Consider the following 12,487-nt stretch of genomic DNA (forward strand, 5'->3'; position numbering starts at 1 on the left):
AAAGTGCCACTTGTATTGCTTGAAGATGGCTTAACCAATAAGACACAAGTTTGGCTTAAGACCTCGTCATTCCTTTGTTTTCAGATGTTTATAAACTTCATTTGACACATCGTGCCGTAAATCCTTTGAAATATCAATGATTTCGCACATCAAAGATCGGTATCTTATGATCATTGCCTAAACATTTAGATTATTTACTCCATTTTCTTTAATAATGTAACTTCTGTCGATTTAAGTAATACCCTACTGTTTTTTTGAAAGCGTTTGATATGGCGGCGCAATAAGTATAGGCTGGTGCTCAGAAATCAGTTAAAGATTTTGCCGTTAAATTACATGCGCGGCATAATATGTTTGATTTCCTTCTCGGCTATCTTGAAGATTACAAAAAGTAAAGTCCAGAATTTTAATAAGCTTTATCCAAAAATATTTACTGATTTGTTTGGTATTTTTTTGTATTAAAATTGATCTGATTCTGAAACGAAAAGAGTGTGAATCATGTAGAGCTTTGCCATAAACAAGTTAGTCACCAAGATACTATAAGCTGCAAGTCTTATTCGAATCCATTTGAACACTTCTGAAGTTTCTGATTGATATATGGTAAAAGAAATATAAAAGAAATTGGCATTTAAATGAAGAATGGTCTTAAACAGAATGAAGGTTTACCATGCTTTACATTAATTCTAAGGTTAGACTGTTGTTGGTTTTTATGAAGGTCATAGCTCAGCAGACACTTCAGGAGTTCCAGTAGGCAGCCCAGAATATTGTCTGTAGTAAAAAGGAGGGGTCGAGAATATCGGGAGTGGGTGTGTATTGTACAACAACAAGATGCAAGACTGACTAAGTGGTCCAGGCCCTTAAGCTTATTCTTCTGTATGATGCTTGAATGATGGGCTGTGATTGGATCGGGTCACTCTACGTTTTCGCTTTCACCAAAACCAAAGATGCCAGTTTGTGTTCACAAATACTTCCTTGTTTGGTTATATGATCAAGAGGATAATCCCAAAACAATTTAAATACCCTGGGCTAAATTCACACAATTCCATCTTTCTTTCCATTATCAACACTCAATACTTGAAACGTGCGCAATGACTTCTACTTCTACTACTTCTACTACTACAGCGCGCAGAAACTCGTTCTCCTCATTTGTGAAAAACCTATTATTAATGGTATCACCCAATGGTCCAAATGATGATGCCAGTGACAGTTTACAAACAGATTTAGCAACACCTACAACAAAAAGCCTGTTTGAGGATGTGTATTTTTCATTTCCTGCATTACCAGAAGAGCAAACAAGTTGTGCACATAACCAGCCAAGTCAGCAATTCTTTCACGAAACAAATCATATTGTGTGCTAAAGATCGCTCACTAACAAGAGAAGAAAAAAAGCAAAGGCTTATTGTGTTCTACAATGATCTCGGTCTTATACATCGAAGAGAAGCCCTAATTGTCTATATCAAAAATCGCATACATAATCATCATCAACATCATCATCTTTTCATCTGCTTCTGTACAATATCACCTTTTTACAGGTCACTAATAGCATCTTCTATGCCCAAATACCAATTGTAGATTTATACATCTTTATATCTTTTTCATGAAATTACACATATTTACCAAAATAATAATTAAAGCCTTAGAGCTCGGCTCTCGCTTATTATTAAATGCAAATGCGAATAAATCTTTCAATGATTGCTTGCTCTATTTTAATTGTACAAAAAGTAAACAGACTACAGTTTATTAACTTTAGATTTGGACAACACACACAAAATTTTTAGACGATAAGGAAATTAAGTTTAAGCGGATGTCAGATAATAGTAGACCGTTAAGAATATAATGTTAGACAGTTTGCACAACACTAGAAAGTATAAGGTTTTCATTCTTTTTACCTGTAATTATCAAACTGGGTTCGTTCCAGCGATGTTGAGGGAGAGGATGCTTTTATATTTTTGTCCGCGTGAATTCTTTTGGCCTTCCTAGAGCCTTCCAAATAGCACAACTGATTTTCATCATGTTCTTGGCAGCATTGACGTCTCGATTCCACAGTATATGGCAAGTTTTACATACAAGTATACTGCAGGTCTTAACGCCTTTCAACCTCTCCAAAGTATCGTTCGAACAGCAGGAGCATATCCTGGATGTCTTGTATTCATCGATTTCAAGTACTACCAGGTCTCCGCTTGCTTCACGTCGCTTGAGTGCACGCCACAAAACACCCACCGTTCCACATCGGTGACCCTTGAATGCGACATTGTCTTTAGCGAACATACCATTGCCAAATACAATGAGAGGTACTTTTTTGACATCACCGACATTGAAAGGTTGGGGCCTCCATTTGGCATTTGAACTACTATTACAAAAAACATATTACTTTCTATAAGTTGTTGATGATGATTGCTTATAACCTATCTTTCTTCTCCAATTCCACTTTAACTTTTGATGTCCCTTCTTCTATACTCTTTTTCTCTGGTGCTCCTTTCTTCTTCTTTTTTCGTCTTTTCTGAGAAGCCGCCTTGCCATTGTTCTTCTTCTTTGAGGCCTTCTTTTCTTTTTCTTCTCTCTTCTTCAATCTGAGATCCTCGTTATACTTTGTACTGCCATTAACTAGCATATTTACCATTTTGTCTGCTGCACGTTTCCGTCCTTGGTATACATGAAATCGATCTTTGGCAGTGTCATCACCGTAGAAAGAAAACAAGACTTCCAAGTGCTGTAGGATGTATGCTGCATAACAGTGATATTGGGCTTTGGAGCCTGTCTTGGCAGTTGGCATATCACTTTCGATGCCCTTGATTTTGTCTGCTTTCTTCTGTTCCAGCCTTGCTGAATACCTAGTGCTACCAGTCATATGGTAGTACTCTTTGGTAGAACAGCTTCGCACCTGGTGCTTCGTTACGTCTATCCCAAATGCTGCTGTGAAAACGTCTCTTCTACCAGGATCAATGAAGCAGGGTCTATAACCAGATTCGATTTCGGCATAATCAAAATCTTCCAAAGTCAACTGATGGTCTTCGATGGTTTTCTCTTCTTACTAAAAATAAAGTTGACAGTGAAGCCATCCGAGCGGACGATATTACGGAATAGGGTCTCTTGGCTTGTCTTGAGGTTATTCAAACTGTTGTCACAAAAAATGAAATTCAGTAAATACCAATGACAACATTTCTGCCAAACTTTTTTTTTCTTTTTTTACGTATCAAATCCCATCTTCTTAAAGCTGAACACTTGATAAAACTTTTCGAGTTGATCTGTATAGCCTTTTGGAGGTGTACCGGGAAACATGAATGGGAGGAGCGAGTTGATGCTTATGGTGATGAAACGCCAATGGAGCGAAGGCAGAGGGAAAGGGAAGAAGCGCTTGGGCAGCGGTAATCTACGGACATCGTAAGCTGCATGTTTGTCATGTTCCTTTTCATACGAGGATAGGATGTGCCATAATGCTTTGGTAAACTTGGCGGGATCGGATGATAAAGAAAGCAACGTAACCTTTTCCGTTATAAGTTTCTCAAAGCTTTTGCATAGCATCTCTATCTTGCTTTTGTCTTCTTTACTAAGCATGATTCTATCAGGCCAGTTGGGTTCGCCTTTGCAAATTACTTGGTAGCAGTATGCTTTTGATATTTCCACTGCGTCGGCCTTCTTCATGCTCTGATTATAATAAAGCAAATACAAATGGTTAGAAACTAAGAAATCGAAATTATAGTAGTGATAACAACACGCACAACAAACATGCTTTGCAGCTTATAGGTTAGATATTTAAGCACTCGTTGTTCAAAAAGCTCAACAATAGAGTTAGTATACGAAACGCTTATCTCCTTGGCGGCTTCTGTGAGACAGTGGCTGTAACCTTTAGTGAAGCTCTGACTGATTACTATTGTCGGATGCTTTTCCTTAAAGTCATCAAAATAATTTTTGATGTCGTCGTTCAGCGCCTTCTTGTGAGTAACCTTTTTGCCCGTAACGAGTTGTCCAACAGAATACCAAAATTGCTGTGTGAAGACTTCTGAAGGAATGGCATTCTTATTATGCACGAGATAGGCATTAACAAATAGCTGGCAGCGAAACACTATAGCTCTGATGTCCTTGCAGCAGGAGATGACCTTTTCCTTGAACTTTTCACGAAACTGTGGTAAAACGGCACTGTCGATAGGAAGCTTCCTAGTAAAAACAGTAGAATCATGGCCAAGGACAGATGAAATGGCCTCGTCCTTTGATTGTATGTGATTAGGACAAAGAGGCGAACGAGGAGAAGCATGGTCATCATTCCCACAACTGGAACACTCTACAGCCTGTGATGCTGTTCTCTTCTTTTTCACCGCTTTCTTCTCTGCTTTAACACTGGCGCTCTGTTTTCTCTTCTTATTGCGAGTCCCAACTATATGTGGAAGAGATGGTCTATTACTTGGCTTGTGTGGCTAAAGGCAGGTCGAGGCTCAACTTACCATCATCGGCGGATATAGCTTTATGGTACTTTCATCCCGGGTAATTTTTATTAAAGTGACCCAAATCATTACAGTCCTTACATTTGGTATGCTCTGAAAAGTGTACAATAAGGTTACTAATGTCTCAAACTACACACTGTATAGTGATATGCCATTACCGGACGGATTTTCCTTCTTGGTATAATTTTCTTTCACTGAATTGATTTTATCTATGATGATTGTCTTGTACATGTGTGTAGAAAATGACGTTGGTTTGAAGGTAATGAAGTGAAAGAAAAGAAGAAGAGAAGAAAATAATTGAAAAAGGTGAAAGATAAGAATGATCACTAAATTTTGGCAACATAACATTTCGTTTAACAACATTTATAATAACAGTATGATTTACGCGTTTAATGTCACATTTAAAAATACGCAGATATTGAAAAATTTGATCCGATACAGTAATTTAGCGTTGGATTTAAACAAAGCTGCCATATGAATGGACAGTACAAACCAGATTTTTGAGACGTCTACTCAAACCTTCAAATTTGGCACAGAGCTCCTGTCTTGCAGCTTCAATTGTTGTCAAAGGTCTCGCATCAAATAATGCTATAAGAAACTCAGTATGTTCTGCAAAAAGCTTCTTTGGTCGAGAGATGCCGGTTCTTGGCTTGCTACCAGGAAGGACTGTACCATCACTAACATTCCACTGATCTGAAAACTTATAAGCGGTGAACCTCGGAATGTCACACTCAACCGCAGTTTTGGGAACTGTAAGCCCAGCCTCTTGGATTAAGTGAATCAACCGTCTAATGCTGTGCTCACTATATTGCTTGCGCTTCTTGGACTTATCCGTTAATGCGACAGTGCTGAATTCTGTTGTTAATTCTTCAACAGTTTCTTCCATTTTCGCATCATCGACTACAGGGCGCCGCGCGCTGCATCTCATCATAGTCGACGATCTTCTCAATTTGCCCGAAAGTAACAGCAATTTCATCCAAGTCCATAGCAAAAGTATTTTCGGAAAGCATAGGCTCACTTGCAGGATTATAATTTATGTAATCCATGTTGCAGGGATGTGTTTATTTTAAAGCAAAAGAAATCTACTCAAAATATCTCGTCTACCATAAAAGCCTACTTCGTCTAAAATCAAAAATCTATAGTCCACTAAAAAAAAAAAAAAGAAACGTCCCAATTAAGGTACCGACTTCGTCCACAAAATTTTCGAAATCGTCTCTTATGAAACCTAGAGGTCCGTCTGCCGCCCAACAGTAAGTTTAGATCCCATACTATGGCTTCCAATGACAAGAGAAGAAAGAAGTCGATGTCTTCGTTGGCGACTTGGTTGGTTACCTAGTGGTAACACCACCTACTGCATCCGGCACCCTTCAGCATTGTTAACAAAGACACACTCAATCTAATGCCTGCATATGCACTCGCGTTTGCAGCAACCACAGCAAATAGAAGATCCCCTTTCGTATCTTCTAAATCAGCTACCTAACCACCCGCCAAGACAACCTATGATAAAACGTCAATGGGAACACCAATGGCCGATCCTCTGCTACATACTATATGAGCTAGACTATCTATTCCACGTCAAAGAACCCCCACCCTTGGATGTTGCTCTAGGATCTTTACTGCTCCAATGGATGTCTCCTCATAATCACTCAACCTTGTGATAAACTCGTTTTTACCCTTGATCTTGAAGGGCTTTTTAGATACTTTATAAACAGTCGGATCTGCCCCGGGCAATTTTATATAACATTGTGCCCACTGGGTTTTAAAGAAAATATTTTGTCAATAAAAACCTCTCTTTAAACGTAATACGTTTAAAGAAATCTTTTATTACAATTTAAAACCCAATGGGCACCAAAAATGCCCGGGCCAGTTCTATAGTTTCTATAGTATAGACTATATATTGCTAAAAACCCCTTTGGGAACAAGGGTAAAAAAGGATTTAATCAGTTGTTGTTGTGTGAGGGCTGGGCCAACCATTGTAATAGGGCGAAGCCCAGTGAGGGGTCTGGTGGGGGTGTATCAAATCCATGAAACAAATGATCGAGTTCATAGAAATTGTGACAAATGGCCACTCGTCCCCCTCGATCAGCCGTCACTCGCCAAACATGGACCGTCCGTTGGTCGGGAAGTTGATTCAAAAGATTAGACAATGGATCTAGAATTGATATTGGCATCATCAGACGTTGATGCATCTGTAAGCACTGTATGGTATGTTGTTTTGTCATGATGGTGGTGGGATGATGGAAGCAGAAGTTGGACTGACCACCAGGTAGCCATCCGAAACGCCATCGAATGCAGCGGCTACGCTCTTCGCTAGTCATCGGAAGCCAGAGTATAGGGTCTAAGCTTAGGGATGTCCGACACGCAGAGAGTAACTTTGAGTTCTGGTGTGGTTGTTGCAGTTCATATAGAGTTTCTGTTCGAAACTTACGAATGCATTTGTTGAGGACTTTATGATTGATAGACTGTTGTTATTGGACTCGGTTCCAAATAGGAGAGCGGCTTAGACGAATATAGGTTGATTTGCTGGATGGATCTTGGATGTAGGGGCGCAGTAAGGTGAGGAGAGCATCATTTGGTAAGTGGTGAGAAGGAAGTATGTATTTAGCTTGGAGAATCGCACAGCGTTCTTTCATGGATGGTAAATCAGCCATGTGGAGCATTACTTTTACAGATGAACGGGACGAACCATCAAAGATCCTTCGAATACAGGTGTTTTGGGCCTTCTTCAGTTTAAGGATGTTGGCGGAGGTGAAAGGCATATAGCTGCACCATACTCTAGTTGAGGCTGGATCATTTGAACGTTAAATCGAAGGGCCAAGAGTTTCTCAAAGCCATGGTTGTTTAAGCCAATAGAACTGGGGATATTCATCATAGCCAATGCTTTCGTGGTATTGATACGGATTAATTCGTTGGGATCCAATAGCCACCCGGGCGGAAAGGAACACCAAGGTAGGGAAATGAGTTAAATGACTTTAAGGGGGATTCATAAAGGCTATAGGTCATAGGGTCATTATGAGGGTCAAGAATAACACATTTATCAGGGTGCCAGCGATAACCAAGGGTGTAACTGTGATTTTCACATTGGTGTAATAGATATTGTAGATGGCGACGGTCTGCAATCAGTATCACATCATCAGTGTATAACAGGCAATTCAGCCGAGTGGCTAGCTCACAAAGAGGTAGATGATGTACAGGTTGATATGAGCGTAGGATAACTGGTAGTTCATTGATGTAGTATGAGTAGAGTAAAGGAGATAGGACGGAACCTTGCAGGACACCAGTGGTGGGGGTGGAATCGGGCTGATTTGGCATTATGCAGGATGACTTCAATTTGTACCTCGTCAAAAAGGTGATATTGAGACCTGATCCAGTACCGACGCCTCGCTTAATCAACTACTAAAAATTTTGATTGCCCAGTCCTTGCATCTTTTTAATCAACTTGATTGGGTTTAGGCCTCACTTTGGGTCTCCATAAAAATGCATAAAAATGATACTTTAAGAGCTTCTACAGTCTTATAAGATGTATAAATATATTTTTCTTGAAGTATATTGACATCTATAGGTTCGTTTATGTGAAAACGATAGTTCATTTCTCTTACCTTAAGGCAGGTAAAAGTTATTTGAGACAAAACACAAAAATTGAGATAAGATTTTTACATTTTATAAATTTTATGGTTTCAAGTAAATATCTTGTTTTTAGATATTATTTTCTCTTTTCCAGCTTTTTTTACACTTGATATTTAGGCCTGAGGAAACAAATTAGGAAGGTTACCTCCCTCCCCTCTCATTTCTTTATCCCTCCCCTCTTTACGTCGAGCATTAAGATTAAAGAAAAAAAATAATTTTTTTTTTCGCTGTTAAATCAATAAAAGAAGATTAAAGCAAACTGTAACCTTCTTAATTTGTTTCCATAGGCCTAAATATCAAAAATAATCTACAATATTTCTACATTACTTGTCGCATTTTTCGAAATCTGTGCGCACTTTTGAAAATCAGTTGTCGAGTTATCAAATCTGGGATGTCGCATTTTCGGTTTGGATTTGTCGGTAGCGTAGATGTCGCCTACAAAAATAGGTATATCGCAGAGTTCAAATGTAGAGAGCAAAACAAAGATAAGACAAAAACAATATTTTATTGGGTAAGATAATAACAAAAAATAATAATGGAATAAAGAATGACATAAATAAACTATACTAAATAGGGGCATTATTGAGACAATCATCGAAGCAGGAGATAGAGTGACGGATGTATCAATGGAGATCCTTGTGAGTAACCATATTGCAAGCTTCCGACATTCTTGAAAAGAGTGTGTCCACATCCAGCAGTTCTTCCCTCTTGATCGTATACTTCAACTTGGACCAAAATTGTTCAATGGGGTTCAGTTCTGGAGAGTACGGCGGGAGATAAACACAGTTGTAGTCACGTTCAGTAAGAGGCAGTTCAATGGTTTTTGATTGATGTGTTGGTGCGTGTTGTCCATAACCAGATAGTAGCATTTGAATTCAGGGTGCTTTTCCATGATGTTCATCGTATACGTTAGCTATTGTTCCTATAGCCTTACCATGTTGTTGTTTTTCCTTTTGCCGTAGCTGTTCCAGTACTCCGTTTTTTTCTTGGATTGTTTGACTGTTGATTTTTTGATCAAGATATGACAACACCAAAAGCACATATTGTTGTTGTGGTTCTTTTTGAGGTAGTCCAGACTCTCACCTCGCAAGAGAACCCAAGTCAAAGAACATGACTGACGAACAATCAGCTGCAATGGTTGGTATCAAGGACGTTCGTCCAGAGATTACTAGCCGCAAGCCTCTTGATTGTTGAGGTAGGTTATTCACCCTTTTTTCAGATGACTGCGAAATCAGGTCTAGCCCCAAACTCCGCGTTATATGAAGTGAACTCAATCTACCCTCGTCGTCTACCTCGTCGTCTATGTGGTATTTCCATACCTCCCATAGTATATAAAGACGAATTAGACACCTCTTCAAGCATTTGACTCGTTATTATGACCATAGAATCATAATAACACTTGTACACGTCGTCTTGTATTTCCAAAGATGCGCATATATAATGCTGCATTATTACTGGCTGAGAAATTAAGGAACGAGGACCTTTTTTATTTTTTCTTTTCTGAGAACAAACATTCAGTTTGCTGTGAACGCTCCCCTCTCTGATTTTCAGTGTATAATAAAAGAACTAACGGAGACTTATTTCACCTTGCAGTTTTTATCAATTATAAGTCGCGTTCACTAAGCATAAAACAACCACAAATATCACATTGCCAACCAAAACCGAAATGTAGCACTGCGATGGGCTAACAAATCATCATGTGAAGAAGAGTCTGATATCCGACCCGACGCAATTATCTCAACACTGATACAGCTGATTTTGGTTATCCTGTTGGTTTTGGTGAGGTCAAGCCTGGAAATAGCTCCACAACAAAACACTCTGTTTGTATGGACATTCTTCGCCTGGGAATCGCATCAAAAAGGGCAATCAAAAAATGATATTTGAAGTGGTTGTCTTGCGTTTATGATCAATGGCTTCTATATCTCCTTCTTCGTTGTCCGTAAGCAGCACAAACACTTGTACACAATGACCAAAATTGGCGCTATGACCGTTGCCTCTTTCCTGTTGGAGCTTCACTCGTTCGCCTCTCTCAAGCACCTTAATATGTTCTCCAACATTGTTCACTGCTTTTGAAACCATTGCAATGCTACTGACGCTACTCCCAATGTTGAATCAACTCGTATTGATGACGGTTTTGTGATTCCCATCTCCGACTTTTATGCTCTCATTGACAAGTCTCGCAACAAAGCTCGTGGTATGTCATCACGATATTGAAATAGAATCTGAATATAAGCATAATAAAAGTCTGATTTTCTTTATCGCAAAATCTGAAAAGCAACTTCTGTTCGAGATTGTCGGCGGTTGAAGAGAAAGGTTTTAGGCTGATTTTTTCGATCCTTAGTATTACCTTTAGAGGTAAGTAAATTACCTTTAGAGGTAGCTAGGTTGCTCTGTTCTCTCTCCACATGATAATCCCTTACCATAAACTGTAATATACACTCGAACTGGGCTTGGAATGATGTGAAAAAGATGGGGTAAAGCAACAATGGACCTCAGGAACGCAATCAGACTACTGCACTGCATCCCTTTTTTGCTAAAACTTCGGGTTTGCTCATACTACATATGCCCACTTACCCTTTTTTCCATTTTTGACGGAAAAATGGTTTTCTCAGCTTATATTCGCATCACAGCAAAGTGAGCCCAGAAAGATTAATAATCCACCTGTAATCACACACCCCGTAAAATTGAAGATCAATTCGATACCGCTTATTGCTGTTATCTATCCTTTTTACCATGGTAAGCAGGCAACAAAAAATACCAAAAGAGTCTTTTTTCTTGGAATTGATGGTTCCGTACCATTTCTTCTCAAAAAATATTCTAAAACTATTATTAAAAAAGGATGAATGCTGAAAAAGTTAATATCAGTAACTTTTTGGAACGTTTCCAGTCTATTCAAGTGTACAATTTATGCCTTCTTGTACTTAGCATAAATCGATATTAAAGTTATACATTTTGCTGATGAAGATTTCCTTTAGGATTAATCTTTCCTGCTACGATTGAGTTTTACTGTTTCAAGAAAGCAGACCCATTTCCGTTTCGCAATATCAGAATAAAAGGATTTACTAAGCTCTACGGTTACCCGCGGTTACAATCCGCTCTGATATTATTGTTGTATTATTTAAGGAAAGTAATGGAGATAGTTGTTATAGTGAACCACGGTGATTTTAACGCTATGTCAGTGATTGTCTCTCCTCACAAGGAAAGCTAAAAGTGATATTATCAAGAAGTAAATAACCCGAAAGACCTTAAACACGTGCATCGATTTGCTTTGTCTCCCTTTGTGGCGTGCAGCAAAACCGGTTGTCATAAGGCAAAATAAAAAGGATTAAATCTTCTTTGTTTTAATCAAGCCAATTGGTTTTAGCGGATTTGCTTTCGTCTGTGGTTTAACCGGATAGAAACACCGAAAGAATTCCAAATTTTCATCAACATTCTCTGTGAGCCTTGGGTCAGTGTTTGGTCAGTTAATGTCCTATGCGATACAGTTTAATACTGACTGACCATCCTATCTATTCCATCATCTTCTATAATCAGAAGTGTATTTGGCGGAAATTTTACATTCACTTGCTTTGAATCAAGTTTACGTAATCCTTTTCATGAAATACTCATTTTTGCAAACTCACTAACATTCCGTTTGATTCAAGAATCGTCGCAACGCACAGCTTTACTTTTGAATTCTACTTACATCAAAAACATAATGTATTGCAGTTATCAGATTGTAAACTGATAATTGCTTTTAGCGCAACCGTATTAAAGTAAATATTTGGTGTGTGGTTGAAAGGTCTTGCGGTGAGCCTTTTTAATAGAAAGCCCATATATCAATCTATATACCGAACGCCACCATGCTTCCAAATCTGATCCGAAAAACCGGTTGTTACACAAAGATCAGTTCAGATCACAGTTATTCAAGCTGTAATTGGCTCATAGTTAAGTTCGATATTGCTACACAGTGCTATCGTCTACTTTTACATAGATGAATTTGTAGAACAACCCTTATCTTTTGAGGCTTCTCTTACATCAAGGACAAAAGACGTGCCTTTAGCATTTAAGTGATATACCATTCTTCAGTTGCATAGTGGATATGGCTGTTCATTGCTATAATTAGGATTATTATTGATTTGCAACACTTCAAACAGCGATAACGGATCCAGAACGCGCCCAATAAATAATAGCAAAATTTATTTTTTTTTTAAAAAAAATTTTCAAATTGAACGTTTTCGAAAGAGAGCAGGTTTGATTTCAACCTTCTGATTGACAGGTAAGGCAAGCTTGTCTCAGAAAAAGCTATCATCGCCGCTTGTTTTCGATTTTTTTTTTTTTAAAAAAAAGATTATATAAAGGTCTCGGTTAATCCAATTTTGCTTCCCCTTCCCCTTTGTCATGAAAAACTAATAGCATTTTATAACATTATTTCTAGATTTTAC

The 12,487-nt window shown here is 38.5% G+C and overlaps 4 protein-coding genes across 4 annotated transcripts; all 4 read right to left on the reverse strand.

Annotated features, from left to right (window-relative positions):
* Positions 1-3,183: 3,183 nt before the first annotated feature.
* Positions 3,184-4,154, reverse strand: BDF20DRAFT_822698 (uncharacterized protein; the record flags this gene model as incomplete). Its single annotated transcript, XM_053077727.1, has 2 exons — positions 3,184-3,642; positions 3,717-4,154. Coding segments are annotated over 2 exons (897 nt in total), but the record flags the coding sequence as incomplete, so codon positions are not given.
* On the reverse strand, positions 3,985-4,700 carry BDF20DRAFT_878515 (uncharacterized protein; the record flags this gene model as incomplete). Its single annotated transcript, XM_053081501.1, has 4 exons — positions 4,595-4,700; positions 4,437-4,454; positions 4,136-4,369; positions 3,985-4,028 (listed from the first exon to the last, which is right to left on the reverse strand). Coding segments are annotated over exons 1-3 (325 nt in total), but the record flags the coding sequence as incomplete, so codon positions are not given.
* A 325-nt stretch (positions 4,701-5,025) lies between these two features.
* BDF20DRAFT_801012 (uncharacterized protein) lies at positions 5,026-5,208 on the reverse strand (the record flags this gene model as incomplete). The annotated part of the gene is made up of 1 exon (XM_053076383.1): positions 5,026-5,208. A coding segment is annotated over one exon (183 nt), but the record flags the coding sequence as incomplete, so codon positions are not given.
* A 2,677-nt stretch (positions 5,209-7,885) lies between these two features.
* Positions 7,886-9,512, reverse strand: BDF20DRAFT_836813 (uncharacterized protein; the record flags this gene model as incomplete). Its single annotated transcript, XM_053078987.1, is given in 6 exon segments — positions 7,886-8,035; positions 8,330-8,352; positions 8,391-8,498; positions 8,998-9,062; positions 9,147-9,363; positions 9,383-9,512. 6 exon segments carry the CDS (start codon positions 9,510-9,512, stop codon positions 7,886-7,888), a joined length of 693 nt encoding a protein of 230 aa, XP_052934888.1.
* Positions 9,513-12,487: the final 2,975 nt, after the last annotated feature.

The sequence above is a fragment of the Mycotypha africana genome, assembly GCF_025528875.1.
Source record: "Mycotypha africana strain NRRL 2978 chromosome Unknown BDF20scaffold_7, whole genome shotgun sequence".
NCBI classification, from domain to species: Eukaryota; Fungi; Mucoromycota; class Mucoromycetes; order Mucorales; family Mycotyphaceae; genus Mycotypha; species Mycotypha africana.